At 38.6% G+C, this 20,542-nt stretch overlaps 1 protein-coding gene across 3 annotated transcripts in view; it reads left to right on the forward strand.

The window, feature by feature from the left end:
- Nucleotides 1-5,853: 5,853 nt before the first annotated feature.
- PRIM2 (DNA primase subunit 2) overlaps nt 5,854-20,542 on the forward strand; it is a 302,886-nt gene continuing 288,197 nt past the window's right edge. For all 3 annotated transcript variants that reach the window (XM_055330207.1, XM_055330208.1, XM_055330209.1), the window contains exons 1-5: nt 5,854-5,930; nt 6,667-6,829; nt 8,679-8,782; nt 11,442-11,521; nt 13,322-13,442. In XM_055330207.1, the coding sequence (XP_055186182.1) occupies nt 6,676-6,829; nt 8,679-8,782; nt 11,442-11,521; nt 13,322-13,442 (459 nt within the window). In that variant the 5' untranslated portion in view covers nt 5,854-5,930; nt 6,667-6,675. The remainder of the gene's footprint in view (nt 5,931-6,666; nt 6,830-8,678; nt 8,783-11,441; nt 11,522-13,321; nt 13,443-20,542) is intronic.

Here is a 20,542-nt window from a genome sequence, read left to right on the forward strand (position 1 = left end):
GTAGATTATTATTTCACTGTGGTTTTATTTTTTAAATTAAAAAAATATTTTATTTATTTATTCATGAGAGACACACACAGAGAGAGGCAGAGACACAGGCAGAGGGAGAAGCAGGCTCCATGCAGGGAGCCCGAGGTGGGACCTGGATCCGGGGACTGCAGGATCACGCCCTGAGCCGAAGGCAGATGCTCAACCATTAAGACACCCAGGCACCCCTTCACTGTCGTTTTAATTTGCATTTTTTAATTTATTTTTTTTAATTTGCATTTCTCTAATTACTAATATGGTTGAACATATTTTTGTATGTTTATTGGTCATTTATGTTTCCTCTGTTGTGAAATACCTGTTAGGGTTCTCTTTCCTTCTCTCTTCAGTGTGTTTTTTCTGTTTTCTATTAATTCTATTCCTATACTAATCCTACATTAATTGTATTTGACAATTTTCCCAGTTTGAAGGTGATTTAAAAAATATATGTTTGTGTGTTTTTTAAACTTAAGTTCTTAATTTTAATGTGGTTGAAATGATCAATCTTCCCATTTTAAGCATGTCCTTTTTAAGAAAATTATGGTAAAATATATATAATGAAAAACTTACCATTTTAACCCTTTTTTAGTGTATAGTTCAGTGGCATTAAGTATATTCACACTGTTGTGCAACCATCACCACCATCCATCTCCAGAATGGCTGTGCTTTTTCTTAATGTCTTACTTAAGAAATTCTTTGCTATAATAAGACCATTTACATATTTGCTCTAAATTCTTAAAGTTTTGCCTTTCACATGTAAGTATTTAACCATCTGGAATTGATTTCTGTGTATAGTGGGAGGTAGGAAATGTATTTCCTCATACAGAGAGCCAGTTGTCCCAGCATCATTTATAATTGTCCATTTTTTTCTCCGAGTTGTATAGTGGATGTGTACTATACCAAGTTTCTTCATATGTGTGGGTCCATTTCTGGTTTCTATTTTCTGTTCCTTTGGTTGATCTGTCTATTCCTGTCCCAATATCACATTGTTTTAAATACTATGGAACTATGATATGCCATCCATCTGCCTGAAATGCTATTTTCCTAAAGATACGTATGACTCAATCTCTAATTTTCTTCTGGTCTCTGCTTCATTGTCATGTCCTTAGCTAGTCTTTCCTGGCTACCCTTTCTAAAATTTCAGTGCCTTCTCCAGTGCCATCCATCCAAATTTTACATCCTTCTACTCTGCTTTATTCTTTCTGCTTAGTAGTTATTATTTAACATCATCATGTGTAGACTTCTCTTATTTTGTTGTCTCTCTTTCCCACTAGAAGATAAGGTTTATGAAGGCAGGGATTTTTGGCTATCTCATCACTGTTGTATCCCCAGCATAGAAAACATTGCCTAGCACTTAGTAGGTACTGAATTAGTATTTCTAAAACAAATCAGATAAGGCTTATATGTGGAAGGGTATTCTTTTCTTCCTTTACTATCCTTTAAGAATATACTTTTTCTCTGGTTCTCTTGCTCTTTGATGCTGGACGAATAAAGGCAATCTGAAGGGAGGAAAATGAAGTGCTCTTTTAAGTTTCTTTCCTTGCCATGTCCCAGATGTGGGCAGTGAAATGAAAAGGGTGGAGGTATCAGTGTTGCCTAGCTGTGTCTTATTTTCTGGGTCAGCTATGGTGCTGGAAATGCCTTCTGTCTTTGCTTTCCATGGCAAACAGAACTGGCTAGATCTAGAGTTTATAGAGTCCTCACTGTGTAAAGAAATGTACTACACCTTTGATTTTTAGGGTAGCACACCCTGAACAGGGGAAGAATGGGCACTCACTTTGACTTACCAAGCATGGTAACTAAAATTTTAGTTTTAAGTGTGACACAATACAGGACAGAACTCTTGATACCTGTGGAGTCATCTGCGAGTGAATGCCCTGTGAGATAGCCTGACTGTAGCTGGGTAAAGTCCAGGGCAGGCACTGAATTAAGCAGTGATGATTCATGGAAATTTCGTCAGAGACGGTACTCTGTGCTTATTATAGGCTAAACCGCGGAGCCAAGTCATTCTGGAAGGAATGTGTATAAAGTTTTCAGATGAGGACTTGAAGTTTTATATTTTGGAGCCACCTTTGATTCAAACCATCTGTTGCATATCAAGCTGAACCCATCAGTCTTTTGATAAATCTTTCCTATTTTACGTTAATTCAGTATAATTAATATTTGCTGGGGACCTTGGAGTGCCATATACTGGGGTTACAAAAATGAATGACACACTGATCTCTGCTTTTCAGATGCTTAAGGTCTAGCAGAAATAAAGGTTATATGTTTATATGTTTTTCCACCTCCAGTCTCCATAACCAGATTATGAGGTTGAGGTCTATAATTTATGTGAATCTTGGTTGCCAGGGATGAGCATTGTGTTAATCCATCTTTAAAAAATGAAATAAATACATGAAAGAGCTTGCAGTGATTTACCAAATATGGTCACTGAAGTGGATAACATTATTGAGCATTATTCATACTGAAATGTGTAGATGTGTATTATAATTGCCTCTGGATACAGAAAACTCTTCACAGTGAGGTAGTGACCAAAGGAGAGTGTTCTGAGCAGTGTGTTCATCAAATCATCCAGTGGTTCACATTCTCATTGTACTATATGGAATTACAGAGATCATGGTGGTTTAAATGAGGAGCAACCTATAAGCAAAGGCTCAATAGGATGGAAGAAGGCAGCAGTTGACTACTTGAAGTATGGGTAGAATTCTTACGGCAGGGCTGGTTAGTTAGGGCTTTTGGAGACACAAAGTAGGTAAGTACAAGGCCTTTTGGGGAAGAGCTAGTAGTTCAGAGCATATGTTGGAGGGTAGTGGTAGGCAATAAGATGATCAAATCTTGGGGCCATGCTGTGGAAAGCCTTCAGATGTTTTTGAATGATTAAAACAGAACCTTAAAAATACCATAAAATGTCCCATAGTCTACCTCACTGCTAATGGCTTAGTTGCCATTAAGGTAAAACATGTTTGTTTGTAGGAGACTTTTTTTTTTTTTAAGATTTTATTCATTTATTCATGAGAGACACAAAGAGAGGAGAGGCAGAGACACAGGCAGAGGGAGAAGCAGGCCCTCGCAGGGATTCCAGGACCCCGGGATCACGCCCTGAGTCAAAAGGCAGGAGCTCAACCACTGAGCCACTCAGATGCCCCAGGAGACTAATTTCCTTAACAGTCCAAAGAACTATAAAAGATATTAACTATTGTAGAGAAAGAGGTATTGACATTTAAGTTAAAGGTGGGATGCTTTACTACTGGACTAAGGATAAAGCTAAGTGAAATAAAAACTAAGTATATCTCAGAGTGGCTGTCTTGCACCTAGTATCTCAGAGTGGCTGCCCAGATAGTAAGGGGGGGTAGGTTGGAGGTTGGTGCACTAGTGGAGGTACGAAGCAGGAGTTGCAGAGGGCTGCCCCCTGGTGGAAGTGAGAAGCATTGTAGGAAAATGTACTAGTATGGCAAGAGCAACTTTCATTCATTCATTCTCAACAACCATGCAATTTTATTGCTTAAAACAAAATGTTAACAGTGTCTGTCCCTGGGTGACAGTATAAGCAGATTGCCGCATCATAGGTGGATTTTCTTTTTGACATTTTCCAAAATTTCTAAAATTTGATTTACTAGGGAAAAGTAGTTTAAAAATGACTTGTTGGATCGCCTGGGTGGCTCTGCTGTTGAGCGCTTACCTTTGGCTCAGGGTGTGATCACGGAGTCCTGGGATTGAGTCCCACATCGGGCTACCTGAATGCAGCCGGCTTCTCCCTCTGCCTATGTGTGTGTGTCTTGTGAATAAATAAACCTTTAAGAAAAATGACTTGTCAATTAGGTAATGTTTTTACAAGATTGGGCTCCTATGGCATGTATGGTTTTCTGTATTTTGCTGTTAATAGTATCCTGAGCATTTTCCCAAGTCAATAGTCTTCAAAAACACGTATTTTGAGTGGTTGCATAATGTCTCGTAATAGGACTATACTATTATTCATTCTTTTTTTTCTGGGTTTTCACTATTATAGTGGTTTAATGAAGTTTCTCGAACACAAATTTTTGTGTCCATTTCTGAACAGATTCATCTAAGTTAAACTGTATGAATTCTTTTAGGGCTTATAATACACATTACTATATCGTACTCCAGACTTGTTGTACCGCAACAATTCCTATGTGAGCTCATTGTACTGGACTTTGCCCAGCACTGAGTATTTTCATTGTAAAATCTTTGCCAATTTTGTAGGGGATAATTTCTTTGCTGTCAGTAACAAACACTTTTTCATATTTCATGATTGGTTAGGAGTTGTTGCTGTTCTTTTCCCACTTTTCAGTTTTTGTCAGCATTTTTTTTCTAATTTACTTAAGCTCTTTACATTTTGATGGTATTAGTCATCGTACATTTTCCCCTAGTTTGATGACTGCAAAAAATTTTGTGATTTGTTTAAGATGCCCGATTTTACATTTTTATAGTCAAATCTTTAGATTTCTTTGTACTTTATTTACATTAATTTCCTATCCAGAGATCAGATAAATATTGACGTAAATGTTCCTATCGTCTGTGCTCTAGGTTTTTCAGGCAGTTCTCATGTTTTCAGGTGTCTTCTTTGTATCAGGTTATGTTAATTATGTTGTCTGATACAGAGAGGAAAGAATTAAAGTGAGGCACTGCTGTCAAAACGTGGAATTAGTACCGTATGCTAGTTAGCACTGTGGTGCTTGGAGTCTCCCTCACTTTGAACCTGGCCCTGTCATTTATACGATCTTTGAAGTAACTTAACTTCTTGCCCTTTTCTGTGGTTTCCTTATCTGTAAAATGGGTTAATAATATAACCTATCTCATACAGTTATGAGAATTGATGAATTGATGCAGAAATCACTTAGAACACGCCCTGATACAAAGTCAGGGCTAGCCGCAGTTTGATCCACGATGGGCAGGTGCTTTGAAGTTCGGTATTGTTTCCATATACTTTGCATTTCTAAAAATCTGGACGTTTCCTTTCAAAGCGCTCTTCACCTGCAATGATCACCAGATCTTTCTTCAGCCACTTTAGTGAGGCACGCCTCCTAGAGGCCACAAGTGAAGCTTATTTCGAGCTCCCGAAAGCCCTACAGATCTCATTTGGAGAGTTGGTGTGGCTCTGACCCACCGCTTGCTTCCGATGGACCCCTACTTCTTCCCTCTGAGCCTGATCTCTTCAAATTTCTGCAGGTCCCGGAGCGCGATCTGCGTGTGTGCATTCATCCTAGCTCCAGCCATTTTGCGAGGCGCTTACTAAGCGCGAGGCGTGGGGTGGGGGTGAGGGTGGGGGTGGGGAACCCAAGAAGGTCGAATCTGTCTTTACGGTGCTTGCCGTCCCGTAGGAAAAACAAAAAACAAAAAACACAGAACGTGCTGTGCATAGATGGACAAACTAACGTTCATCATTTTCTCTTCTCTAAAACGGGAGTAATACAACCCACCTTATAGGGTCGCAGAAAAGATTAAACAAGGGAGGACAGAGCCCCCCAATAGGTGAGAAGGGAGCTCAGCCATCGCCCATTGCGGCATCCTCCTCCAGCGCCAGAGCGATCGGTCTACCCGGTGGGTTAAGGCGCCAAGCTCTTGGGAGCGTGGGAATTTCCACCGCTAGCCTTCCCAGTGTCACTCGTCAAAAGCTCCCGGTTGCACGTACAGGAGGTACAGCTTGCAATCTGGAAACACAAACCACCGAGTTTAAGAAACGCTAGGCCGGCAAAGCGGGCGGCAAGCCCGCGGGAATCCGGGGGCCCCCGCACGGAGCATGCGCAGGGCGCGCGCTGGGTGGGCGGGACGTGCGAAGGGACGCTGTAGCTCGTCACTTCCGTTTCCGGTCCCATACGAACTCTCCCGCCATCTGAGGAAAGCGGCTGTTGGGGTTTGTGGTGTTTTCGTATTTGGTGTGATTGCAGGTAAGAGGATCTCCTGCGGCTCTAGGACGGACAGTAATCTTGGTGTTGAGGCTTCCAAGTGGGGAAAGAAGGGAGAGCACTTTGCGGGCGGTGAGAGCCGAAGGATGACATGGTGGGGTGAAGGTACTGGGGGTTGGTAGGTTGGGGGCAGACACCGGTGCCAGCGAGTTGAGGGGAGAGAAGCTTCGCCTGAGAAGGGCTCGGTTAGGATGGAGGCGGGTGATTTTTATAAGGGGCTTGTGGATGCTTTCCTACAAGCCCGGAAAGACTGGATTAGACGTGTTCTGTTTCCCAGGGTTCTGAGGTAGGAAGTAACTGGGCCCGGTCCATTCAGTCTCTGCAAAGCCAGGACCTGCCGCGCTTTCTTCCACATTCAGGATTGCAACCCGTGTTAAATCCCACCTTAACTCTCGGGACCGCAGAGCTCTAAGGGCGGTGGCACATAGACTTACAGTGAACAGGTAACATAGCCTGACTTTGCTGTCGCTGCAAGTTATGGCTACCACCTGCATACACCTCCCCCCACTCTCATTACGGAACTGTGCCAGGTCCGGTGTAGAAAATCTGGAAAAGGCAGAAAGACAGATTACCCAGGGATAATCACTGTTAACATTTTATGCATGACCTTTAGTTTTTTTTTTTTTCTTTTTCTGTATATGTGAAGTTTCTTTTTGCACTTTTTTTTTGTGGTCAACCCCACTTGCCATCATTTTAACCATTTTATGTTTCCTTCCAGGGGAATGAGATGCAGTTTTCAGGGGGAATGCGCAAAAAACTGAGGTTGGGAGGTGACCAACGGAAGGCTTCCTACCCTCACAGCCTTCAGTTTTACTTGGAGCCACCTTCTGAAAACATATCTTTGATTGAGTTTGAAAGCTTGGCTATCGATAGAGTTAAATGTGAGTGATATTTGAATTAGCGTTTATATATTCTTAACTTCACTTACACATTTTGTGGAATGAATGAGGGTAATTTATTTCCTTCAGTTAATTCAAGAAATATTTATTGAGGGCTTGCTTTTTATTTACTGCACAGTGTATGTTTATTGAGTGGCACTATACCCCCTAGGTTGGGTGGGGATTTTCAGATGAATAATGTAATTCTCATATTTGTTGAAGCTGTGTTCTAGTACATAGATACAGACATCCAACGTAATAATCATAATTTAGTATTTTAAATGTCTTACTGGAGGTAAATAGTAGTGTTCTTGAAACAGGTGAGAGTGATTAAGACTGCTTAGAGAAGTTGAAATGAAAAAAAAGAAGTTAAAAAAAAGAAAAAAAAGAAGTTAAAATGTAGTCTGGACTTGGAAGGAAGAGTAGAAATTTCTCAAAAGAAAAGTAAAAGATTTTTTTTCAAGCTGAGATAATGGACTATACAAAGGCTTGGAGGCATGAGAGAATGTATATTTGAGGGAACAGTGACAAGTTCAGGATAGGTGGAGAAGAATGGATAACCAAGGGCATTTTGTGCCAAGCTAATGGTGTAATATCGGTGTGTAAGGAGGATGTGGCACTTGTACTGCTGGCCTGCTTATCCTCTGTGTGCTAGTGTAAGAAAGAAAGAAACTGGGTGTGAACTGAAGCAGAAATAGTAGCAGTGTCTTCTGAGTTTATGTTCCAGGATATCCTGGTGGGAAAATCAGAAGGTAAAGTGAGCTAATATTAGTCACTTTTAGAGGAGTAGAGTGGCACCTGCTAATACAGAAAGAGAGCACTCAGTGCCTGTGGAGTGAAAGAGTGAAGACAGGAGAGAAAGGGGTTTTAGGAAGCTTAGCAGTGTCAGATGCTTCATAGATTAAGATGATGATTGAAAAGTGCCCTTTGAGTTTGGCATTTATGGGGTGAGATGATGAGGGCCTGAATTAAGGCAGTAATGGTGTCAGGAATAGGAAGGGAGTGATTTACAGGATACTGAGGAGGTGTTCCTGAGAGGAGTTGGTGATTATTTGGATGTGAGGAGTGGAGGGGCAGGTGGGAGTGGCTGAAACTTCAGTTGGGATGACCTGGTGCTTAGAACCTGTGCTAGTGGAGATGGGATGGCAGGAAGAGGAGTAGGACTGAAGGGGAGAGAATTAGTTTAGTTTGGGATACCATCATGATGTACCTGTGGGGCATGGGTTTATGTTCAGGATTCATTTTAGATGTTTTTCATTGTTGAATTATCAAAATGCTTTTCATATTGATGGAAGTAGAATTCTTCTGAGGAAGGATTGAAAAGGTACTTTGGAAACCTTTGAAAGATATGTGCCTCTGTTCAGGGCAGTTCATTTAGTACATGGGAGGGCTTTGCTTCTTTACTATTCTGTCTTCTTCTCTACTTCATCAGTAAAGGAAGGGCTATTTTTTCTGAGGAGTCTATGCTGAGTCAGTGAAGCAAACTGACAAACAACGTTAGGGATGCAAACAAGGGTGCTTAATTTTTTTTTCATGCCAGCACACATGAATTCCTTGACAGTGGTGGCTCAGTACCAGAGTAATTATCCCCCATCCCTCTCCCTCTGCTTGAGAATCCCTGGTATTAGATTATGTTATGGGACATGGATATTTTCTGCACATGGATGGAGATTATCTTCTTATAAATTTATGTAATTTGTATAATGTACTTACAGAAAATAAAGGTGTTACAACTTGTCATCTTTTAAAAACAAGTAATTATGGAATTGCCATTCATTTGTCTTGGGACCTAGTTTTTAAAAATTACCTTGCATTCATACATTTTCTCTTCTCTTTTTATAATATTTTCTAGTGCTAAAAGCAGTTGAAAATCTTGGTGTAAGCTATGTGAAAGGAATTGAGCCATACCAAAGTAAGTTGGAGAATGAGATCAGAAGGCTCAAGTTTTCCTTCAGAGTAAGTAAAAGCGGGAAAGAAATGTTCTTCAGTTTGTATATATTTCTGTAGTGAGTCTTGGTTGTGGAAAAGATCTTGGATTAGGCCCAGGGCTTTAAAAAAGACTAATATAGCATAGACTCTGCCTGAAGATATATCTGCAGCCCACTAGGGGTGATTGACATGTAGTCAGATGATCATAATACAGCAGGGTTTTTTGACCTTGGGATTATTGACATTTGGGCCTGATAATTCCTTGGTGCAGGGAGATGCTCAGTAGTGTCTCTGGCTTCTGTCCAATAGATATCTGTAGACATTGCCAGATGTACCCTGTGCACCACAACATGAGGGATGCCCTAGGAACTTCAAGAGCACAGAGGATTACCCAGCTCACATTGGGGAGGTTTGGGAAGACATCCCAGTTCTTGCTAGTGCTGGAACTGAATCTGATAGATGTGATCAGATTTTTATTTTAGGAAGATGACTGCCAACAGCAGATTGAATGGGCCATATCTGGTAGGAGGAAAAACAGGTAACCTGGAAATAATGAGAGTGAATTGAATGGGGAGAAGAGGACTGATATTAAGAGATATTATGAAGGTCAAATGAACAGATTCTAGTGACATTGCAGGGAGAGGAGAATTAGGAATGACTCCCAGGTTTTGGTTAGGACAAGTAGGTGGAAGGTGATAGTAGTTTGAGAGGTGATATATACAGAAAGAGAAGCAAGTCTTAGAAGGAAGATGTTGAGTTCTAAACATGAATTGGAGGTGCTCGTGGAAATGCTTAGTGGATAGTTGGGTATACGTGCAGGTTAGATTTAGGAGACACCTGGAGTGGGAATATAGATTAAAGAGGAAGGTTGGTATCAGGAGGAGGAAAATATTTGAATGAGAAGATGATGATGGACAGGATGTGAAGAATACCAATATTTGAAGTGAAGTAGATTTGGGGGAGTCTAGGAAGGAGATTGAGAAGGAATTGCCAGAGAGGTAGATCAGCAGGGATGATAGTGTCATGGTAGCCAAGGAGGGCTGGAGCTGACATCATAATGATCGTGATATAAATTCCAATACCATAGAAATAACAAGAGGAAGCATTCTTATTCTACTTATTGTATCCCAGAGTTCATTCTAAGCATATTACATATATTAACCCATGTAATCCAGTTAATAGTCTTATGAGGCAGGTACAATTGTCACCACTATTTTATAGATAAGAGAATGGAGTTACTGATAAGCTACGTAACTGACCCAGGCTTATAGGACGATAAGTGGCAGAGCCAAGATTCAAATCTGGACATTTTGTTTCCATGATGGTGGTACCTTTAACTACATATTTCAGAAGCTTAGGACCATGTAAGATGAATGGTACAGAAACCATTGGATTTATCAGCTTGATAAATCCAGCTTGATGGAGCCTTGTAGACGGAGGCAGAAGCCAAAATGATGGCAGTGTTTGGAGGAGAGAGGTGGGTACAGAATATGTACTCTTGTAAGATGGCTAGCTGAAAAGAGAGGAGAAATAGATCTGAATATAGAAGAATTTATAGGGAAAAGAGAAGGCCTACAAACATGATGGGAGATACTTGAACATGCTTATAAACTGAGTGACGGAGAGAGAGAAGAACCTAGAAGAGAGAAGAGGAGCAGAATTTCAAGATAATTTGAGAGAGCATTTGATAAATCAAGGTACTTAGGAGGCAAGAGCAGGTGGATTTCATGGCTTAGGTTTAGGGATTAGCTGATGTAGGAGGAGGGAGAGATCTTTTGTCCACAGAGATGGAAGGGACACTAGTACAGTGTGGATGCAGAAGCTTGGAGCTGAAGAAGTTGGCCTGGTGGCCTTTATTTTCTGTAAACTAGATGAAGTTATCTGTTGAGAGAGAACAGGAAGGTGGTGTGGTAGGGAGCTTAGCTTAACAATTGAAGACTGAAACAGCTTTTCTAAGAGTGAGGAAACATGATTATGTGTCAAAACCCTTTTCTATTGCTTATAAGCATTGTGACCCTGGAAAAATTATATAACATCCCTGTGCCTCAGTTTCCTCATCTTTAAAATAGGGATATAGTAGTACTTACCTCAGATTTTTTTTAAAGGATTAAATGGGTTAATAAGATTAAAAATGGTTATAATAGTGCCTGGTACCTCGTAAGTGCTCAAGACTGCTCACTCTTACTGTGTTGAACTTAAATAAGCACTTGGTGCTTGTACATGTTAGAGGTTGTGAATTTTAATATTCCAAATTCTCAGTAATTGTGTATTTTATTCCCCAAGAGGTTCTCAGTATTTTGGGAATAGATCTGTAGAGTGTAGCGGTAGATTTATTTAAAATCTAGGTTTTTGCCAGATGGTTAAATGAAAGCAGTTGAAGGTTGATGCAAGGGGTGTTTGAAGAGATGAGAAACCTGGGTATAGGCTGGGTAAGAAAGGAAGTTAAGAGAGGGGTTGATAGGAAGAAAAGAGTAGAGTCCAAACCCAGGGGGTTTTGTTGAGATCAGTTCAGTTTTCATTTTCACTTAATGGCTAACAAGTAAAATGGTGATTACCTTGGAGGGCATATTTATGAAATTTGTTTTTGAAACTTTTACTTTACCATTGGCTTATGCTATCTCTATTTCTTTATATACTTGTTACCATTCTAATGCATTTATTTTATTCATGTGCCATTATTCTTAAGGAAAGCTTAGAAGATGAGTATGAACCACGAAGAAAAGATCATATTTCTCACTTCATTTTACGCCTTGCTTATTGCCAGTCGTGAGTACACATTTACAGTCTCACAGTCGAATCTGATATCTTGGGTTATAAATTGGTACATGGGAAGCTGACATATATTGTACTGACCATAGAAAAACCCAGAATAACATCAGAAACTGGCGATTCATGATTGAACACTGCTATAGTGAATTGTTTGAAGCCAGTTGTTTACTGAAAAATATTGAAAAAAATACTGTTGTAAAATTTACCTGTTGAAACACTTGTTAGCTTCATGGGACAGCTTTTTCCTTTGGGATTTGAAATTGGAGGGGATTTCAGTAAGAAGGGCTTTTGCTTTCCCAGAAAACAAAAAAAGTGTCACTATTTATAAGAAATAAAGACTCAGGGATGCCTGGGTGGCTCAGTCAATTGAGCATCTACCTTTGGCTCAGGTCATGATCTCAGGGTGCTGGGATCCAGTTCCACATTGGGCTCCCTGCTCAGTGGGGAGTCTAGTTTTTCTCTCTGCCTGCTACTCCCCCTGCTTGTGCTCATGCTCAATTTCTCTCTCTCTCTCTCTCTCTCTCTCTCAAATAAATAATTGAAATCTTAAAAGAAAAAAAAAAGAATGACTCAAACATACCTTTGTATTTGGTACAGATTTTTAGGAGTTGAGATGTATGGGCTAGTGCCCATTAGATTAAGATATTTTCTTTTGCTAGTTGGTTTGTTATAATATAGTGCCACCCAGAGGGAGAAGGAGTTAGTTGCCTTTTTTTTTTTTTAAACTTTGTGTTCTTTTTCTGTATTAATTTTGGCTGCATAACATACTTATTTTAAGTTTTTTTTTTCCTCTTTCTTTCTATTAGTAGGCTTATCAAATGAGAATCCTGAAATTGTTTACTATCACAAGATAATAACTGAGAAATTATTGACCATGTTTGGTTTTGGAGTTTTTCTTTTGTAAAAACATATGTCCAGTTTACGTAATTTATGCAGTAAATGAATTGCTGACAATCTCTGAAAGTCACTTTGGAAAAAAAACTAAATCATATTTTACATGCAGTAGTATAGTTTTTGTGTGACAATAATGTCCATTATGTATTTTATGAATTAATATGTTTATATGTTGGCTTTTAAAAATTTGAGGTATACTTGCACATATTAAATTTTGTGGAATTATAAACTATAAAGCTGTAAGCAAAGTTTACTTTCAGAGTTGCTCTGATCATAACCTATTCAGAGATCAAGTTATCTTTAAAAAATTTGGTGTTTAGTTGGCATTGGTGAAACCACCTTAGACTGAAAGAATATCCTGTATTCTGATGTAAATGACTATTTTGCACTTAAATGCATGAACTATTTTCTTTTATATTATTTGATGATCAGCTAGACTCAAGGTATTCTGTATTTAATTCTTTTAATTTTATATTCATAATATCCTTCCCCATGTTAAGCACATCCCTGGAAGATTGTGGTATGTGGCTATACTCTTTATCATAATAGAGGACTTGTATGCTTTTAACTTCTGTCTGTTGGCATCTTGCTTGTGTGTGAATTTTACTTCATAAAAATTTTTTGGATTTAATAATCAGTGAGCTTTTATTTATTTATTTTTTTAAAGATTTTATTTATTCATAAGAGACACACAGAGAGAGAGAGGCAGAGACACAGGCAGAGGGAGAAGCAGACTCCATGCAGGGAGCCCGATGTGGGACTCAATCCCAGGACTTCAGGATCATGCCCTGGGCCAAAGGCAGGCGCCAAACCTCTGAGCCACCCAGGGATTCTGTCAGTGGGCTTTTAAAATAACCATTGGGGTTTTCATTTATACTTACCATTTCCCTGTCTCCATTTCAGTGAGGATCTTAGACGCTGGTTCATTCAACAAGAAATGGATCTTCTTCGATTTCGATTCAGTATTTTACCCAAAGACAAAATTCGAAATTTCTTAAAGGATAGCCATTTGCAGTTTGAGGCTGTAAGTATTATTTTGTATCCATTTTCACCATTCATCCCTTTCTGCTGGCCTTAAGTGCTAATATTAATGTGTGGCATTCTTTTTCTTTACATTTTCTTCTGAAGTCCCTGCCTGAAAGAATAGCTGTTGGCTTTGCGCTACAATGAACCTTTACCTTTTCGTGACTAGAAGAAAAGGGGCTCCTTGGTACTAAAGTCTCAGCATTTAATTTCTTTATTAAATATGTGACTTGTGAAAACACAAAAAATTTAATTTATAAAGGTTCATTTTTTTTAAAATATGATTTTATTTATTTATTCATGAGAGTTACAGAGAGAGAAAGGCAGAGACTTAGGCAGTGGGAGAAGCAGGCTTCCTGCAAGGAGCCCAGTGCGGGACTCGATCACAGATCCTGGCATCCCACCCTGAGCTGAATGTTCAGCCACTAAGTCACCCAGGCATCCCTATAAAGGTTCATCTTTAACTAGAATCTTTTAGGCCGAAAATTTAAAGCTAATAAAGTATTAAAGAAAAAAGAGAAGTGGTAGTTAATATTTATTCCCAATAATGAAATGTAGTTCAGACTTTATTTTAAAAGTCCATTGTTGGTAAAAATCTCTAAATAGCTTTAAAAATTATTTTGCAGACAAATCTGAATGATTTACATATCATAGCTATATAAAAAAGAAGAAATGTCTGGGATATATTTAGCAAGTTTAATTATTGTGGGTAAAAGTAGGATTTATGTCTTTTAGGTTGATCTGTGCTGCAGTGGGAAGGCAGGAAAATTCTGTTATAGAAGACTTAGATGGTGGTAGGATTGGATGAGTCTCAAGTTTGGTGTTAGAATGAGTGACTTGAGGCCAAATAAAGTAGAAGTTGGAATGAAGGACGTCCTGAGAAGTGGAAAATATACCCACATTTTTAGAAACAGTATGGGTTATTGAAAGAGTTGGCGTGAAGGGAAGTAAACAAACATTTGATAGACGTTTAGTGTTTATTTTATGTGTGAGGGAGGCACTTTCCACAATTTCTCTTCTTTCTCATAAGATCCCCATGAAATTTCTAAATAATGTCTACGTGGACATGGAGAAATGTTGAGCCGATATCATCTGACACAAACTCTGTTCATTTTCCCCTTTGTTTTTAACTTAGATCCTTAGTGAAGCTCATTATTGCTAATATCTATTACAGTTAATTTATCCTTTCATATTAACAATAGTTATTTTTTCCTGTTGTTGCAATGAATATTGTCCTTGAGAAGATCTGTTTTTTCTTTTAGAGATTTATTAGAGAGAGATCACAAGCAGGGGTTAGGGGTATAGAGAGAAGCAGACTCCCTGTTGAGCAGGGAGCCTGATGTGAGATCGATTCTAGGACCCTAGGATCATGACCTGAGCCCAAGGCATATGCTTAACTGACTGAACCACACAGGTGCCCCTAAAGAGCTATTTTTTTTTTTATTTTAAAGTGTCTTAGTATATTGTCAAGTAAAATTTTTAAAAATAAAAACCATGTTTCTTTTTAAAAAAATCTTAAAATTATGTACAGAAAAGTGCATAGATCATAATTGTATAGCTCTATGAAGAATCACAAAGTGATCATTACCAAAGAAATAAAACATTGCTGTCACCTGTGTACCTTGTGCCTCCTCCCATTCATTACCTCCTGTCTCCCACCTAAAATTAGCCACTCTCTTACTTTTAATATCATAAATTAATCCTGGCTGTTTTTGAACTTTATATAAATAGTATCATATAGTATGTCTTTTTTTCTCCAGCTTTATTGAGACATAATTGACGTATAGCATTGCATAAGTTTAAGGTGTTAAGGGTGATCATTTGACACATGTATATATTGTGAAATGTTTACCACAATAAAGATAGCACATTCTTCACTTCACATAATTACCATTTTGTTGTGGTTATGGTGAGAACATTTAAAACTTACTGTCATAGCAACTTTGAAGTATATGATACAGTATCATTAACTATAGTCACTATGATATTATGCTACTGGAAGTTTGCACTCTTTGACCAATGTCTCATTTTTCCCCATCCCCTAGCCGCTGGCAGTCACTTTTCTGTTTTGTGCTTCATGCATTTGGCTTTTTTAGATTCCACATGTAAATGAAATCACATATATAATATTTTATAATACCTTTATTGAAATAGCATTCAGATACCTTCAAATTCAGCCTTTAAAAATGTACATTTTAGAGGAAGGGAAAAAAATAAAATGTACAATTTATTGGTTTTTAGTATAATCACAGAGTTGTACAACCATCACCACTATTTAATTTTAGAACATTTCATTACCCTAGAAAAGAGTTGGAGAACTTTTCATTATCCTACCTATTGGTAGTCATTTTTCATTTCTCTATCTCTCATCCCCTTGGAAACCACTAATCTACTATCTGTCTCTGTGAATTTGTCTATTCTAGACATTTCATATAAATGGAATCATAACTTGTTACTGGTTTCTTTCACTTGGCATAATTGTTTTTTCAAAAATTGAAGTAGAATTAACATACAGTGTTATATTGGTTTCAGAAATACAGTATAATGATTCAACAACTGTACAGTTCTCAGTGCTCATCCCAATAAGTGTATTCTTTTTTTTTTTTTTTTTAAGATTTTATTTATTCATGAGAGACTCAGAGAGAGAGACAGAGGCAGAGACACAGGCAGAGGGAGAAGCAGGTTCCATGTAGGACTCGATCCTGGGTCTCCAGGATAACGCCCTGGGCTAAAGGCGGCGCTAAACCGCTGAGCCACCTGGGCTGCCCCAATAAGTGTATTCTTAATTCTCTTTATGTATTTCACCCATCTTCCCACCTGCTTCCCCTCTGGCAACCACCAGTTCTCTGTATGTGAATCTGTTTTTTGGTTTGTCTCTTTGTTTTGCTTCTTAAATTCCACATATGACTGAAATTATATAGTATTTGTCTTTCTCTGATTGACTTATTTAACTTAGCATTATATCCTCTAGGTCCATCCATGTTGTTGCAAAGGACAAGACTGCATTTTTTTTTTTATGGCCGGGTAATATTCCATTGTGTATAGGTACCACATCTTTTTTATCCATTCATCTGTGGATGAACACTTGGGTTGCTTCTATATCTTGGCTATTGTGAATAATGCTTTACTTAGCACAGTTATTTTAAACTTTCATCCATGTCATAGCATATATCAGTACATCATTCTTTTTTATTTATTTAATTAAAAAGATATTATTTATTTATTCATGAGAGACATAGGCAGAGACATAGGCAGAGGGAGAAGCAGGCTCCTCACAGGGAGCCTGATATGAGACTCTATCCCAGGACCCTAGATCATGCCCTGAGCCAAAGGCAGATGCTCAATCACTGAGCCACCCAGGTGCCCCTTCATTCTTTTTTATTGTCAAATAATATTTATCTGTTCAACAGTTGATGGACATTTGAGTTGTTTCTACAATCCAAAGGCTGACTATTAGGAATAATACTACAGTGAATATTTATGTGCAAGTTTTGTGTGGATCTTTTCTTTTCTTTTCTTTTCTTTTCTTTTCTTTTCTTTTCTTTTCTTTTCTTTTCTTTTCTAAGACTTTATTTATTTGAGAGAGAGAGTGAGAGAGATCGCAAGCAGGGGGAAAGGGCAGAGGGAGAAGCAGACTCTTTGCTGAGCAATGCTCCCTGCTCTCTGCTCCCACCCAGTGTGGAACTTGATCCTGGGACCCTGGGATCATGACCTGAGCTGAAGGCAGACACTTAACCAACTGAACCACTCTGGTGCCCTGGATATCTGGATATCTTCTCTCTCTCTCTCTCTCTCTCTCTCTCTCTTTTAAATTTTTATTTATTTATTCATGAGAGACACAGAGAGAGGCAGAGACTGGCAGAGGGAGAAATGGGCTCCCTGCAAGGAGCCTGATGCGGGACTCGATCCCGGATCCTGGGATTAGGACCTGAGCCAAAGGCAGACGCTCAACTTCTAAGTCATCTAGGTGTCCCTATCTTATTTCTTTCAGGTATATATCTGGGAATGGAATTACTAGGTCATAAGATAATTAATTCTCTGTTTAAACTTTTGAGGAACTGCTAGACTTTTTCAAGTGGCTGCACTATTTTATATCTTACTGGTGTATGATGGTTTCCCTTTCTCTACAGTATCACCCACAATTGTTATTTGTTTTTTTTTAATTTTTTTTTTAAATTTTTATTTATTTATGATAGAGAGAGAGAGAGAGAGAGAGGCAGAGACATAGGCAGAGGGAGAAGCAGGCTCCATGCACCGGGAGCCTGATGTGGGATTCGATCCCGGGTCTCCAGGATCGCGCCCTGGGCCAAAGGCAGGTGCTAAACCGCTGTGCCACCCAGGGATCCCTGTTATTTGTTTTTGAATGTAGCCATCCTAGTGGATGTTAAGTGGTAAGTCACTGTGGTTTTGATTTGCATTTCTTTAATGATGAACGATGTTGAGCATCTTTTCAAGTGCTTATAGGTTATTTGTATATTCTTGGGGGGATGTCTATTCAAATCCTATGTAAATTTTTTTAAAAAGAATTATTTATTTATTTATGCATGAGAGACACACAGAGAGGCAGAGACATAGGCAGGAAGGAAGCCTGATGTGGGACTCGATCCTTGGACTGGAGATCATGCCCTCAGCCAAAGGTGGACGCTCAACTGCTGAGCCACCCAGGTGTCCTATCCTTTGTATATTTTTTAATCAAGTGATTTTTTTTTTATTGATGAGTATTCTTTACATATTCTGGATACAATAATATATATGATTTACAAATATTTTCTTTCATTCTTATGATTGTCATTTGATGGTAACACTTGCAACACAAAGTATTTAATTTATATGAAGTCTAATCTATTTTTTTCTTTTGTCACTTGTCCTTTGGTATCAGATCTAAGAAGTCTTTGTTTAAAGGAAGGTCGTGAAGATTTACTCCTACGGCTTTCTCTTAGAGGGTTTTTTTTTTTTTTTAATGTCTGTTAATTTATTTTAGAAAGAGTGCGCAAGTGGGAGGGACAGGGAGAGGGAAAGAGAATCCCAAGTGGACTCTGTGCTAAGGGTGGAGCCTAATGGAGGACTCAATCTCAGGAACCAAGATCATGACCTGAGCTGAAACCAAGAGTCATACACTCAACTGACTGTGCCACTCAAGACCCTGTCTAAGAACAGTATGTCTTAGGCTCCTGCATACTGTATGAAGTAGGGGTCCAACTTCATTTTTTTGCATATAGCTATTCGGTTTTCCAGCATCATTTGTTGAAATGGTTTTTCTTTCCTCATCAAATTGTCACTCTTGTCAAAAGTCAGTTGACTGTGAATGGGTTTATTTCTGGACTTTTAATTTTATTCCCTTGACCTGTATGCTTATCCTTATGGCAGTACTATGTAGTCTTGAATATGGACTACTGTAGCTTTGTAGTAAGATTTGAAATTGAGAAGTAGGGGTCCTCTAGCTTTGTTTTTTTTCAAGATTATTTTGGCATTTTGTTCCTTGGATTTTCTTAAGAATTTTAGGATTCACTTACCAGTTTCTACAAAAATCATCTGGGATTTAGACTGGGATTGCAGAGACCATGTAGGTCAATTTGGAGAGTTTTGCCATCTTAATATTAAATCTTCTTCATGAACATGAGATGTTTTTTATTTTTAAAGATTTTCTTTTTCTCAACAAAATCAAGCACTATTTTTATTAAATTTATACCTAAGTATTTTATTCTTTATTTTTTAAAGAATTTAATCTAATTTTATTTTTAAGCAGGCTCCACGCCTATCGTGGAGCTCAATGCAGGGCTCAAACTCATGATGTTTGATCAAGATCAAGAATGAGACGCTTAACCGACTGAGCCACCCAGGCGCCCCCCTCTTAGTATTTTATTCTTTTTCTTTTCTTTCTTCCTTTTTTTTTTTTTAAGATTATGTTTATTTGTTTGAGAGGGAGACAGAGCATGAGCAAGGGGGAGTAGATGGAGCAGTAGACTCCCCACTGAGCAGGGAGCCAGATGTGGGGCTTGATCCCAGGACCCTGAGATCATACACAAGCTGAAGGGGGATGCTTAACCAACTGAGCTACCCAGGTGCCCCATATTTTATCCTTTAATGTCTCTGTAAGTGGAGTTGTTTTTCTATTTCATTTTTGGAATGTTTATTGCTAGTGAATAGAAGTTCAGTTGATTTTTATATATTGATCTTGTATCCTGCAACCTAATGGAACTCTGTTAGTGTTAATAGGTTTTAGTGGATTCTTTAGGAGGTTATGTCTCACTAATCGAGATGACTCTTACTCATTACTTTCCAATATAGGTGCTTTTTATTTCTTTATTTTTGACTAATTTCCCTAGCTAGAAGCTCTATGTAATGTTGAAAAGAAGTGGCAGTAGTGGACATCCTTGTTTTTGATTTTAGGGGGAAAGCATTCAGTCTTTTACTGTGACCTATGATATTGGATATGTGTTTTTTGCAGACACCTTTATTCAGATTGGGAAAATGTCCTAATTTTATTTGAGCATTCTCATTATGAAAGGGTGTTGGATTTTGTCATGTCCTTTTCTTCTGTCTGTTGAGATGATCATATGATTTTTGTCATTTATTAGTATGGTGTGTTACATTCCTTGATTTTTGGATGTTAAACCAACCATACTGGGATAAATCCCTCTTGGCTATACCATTTTGTTTGTGAGAGTGTGCATACCATCTGGGGGTGGGGGCAGGCAGGGAGAGAGGGAGACCCTCAAGCCGACTCCATGCTGAGTGTGGAGCCAGATGTGGGGATTGATCTCACACGCTAAGATCATGACCTGAACTGAAATCAAGAGTCAGATGCTTAACCATCTGAGCCACCCAGGTGCCTCTTTATGATCCTTTTTATGTGTTGCCAGATTTGATTTAATAGTATTTACTAGTATTTGTGTTTATTGATAAGGGATGTTAGCCTGTAGTTCTCTTTCTTTCTTTCTTTCTTTCTTTCTTTCTTTCTTCTTTCTTTTTCTTTCTTTCTTTCTTTCTTTCTTTCTTTCTTTCTTTCTTTCTTTCTTTCTTTCTTTCTTTCTCCTTTCCTTTCCTTTCCTTTCCTTTCCTTTCCTTTCCTTTCCTTTCCTTTCCTTTCCTTTTCTTTCT

This window comes from Nyctereutes procyonoides, unplaced genomic scaffold (assembly GCF_905146905.1).
Source record: "Nyctereutes procyonoides isolate TBG_1078 unplaced genomic scaffold, NYPRO_anot_genome, whole genome shotgun sequence".
In the NCBI taxonomy this organism is placed as follows: Eukaryota; Metazoa; Chordata; class Mammalia; order Carnivora; family Canidae; genus Nyctereutes; species Nyctereutes procyonoides.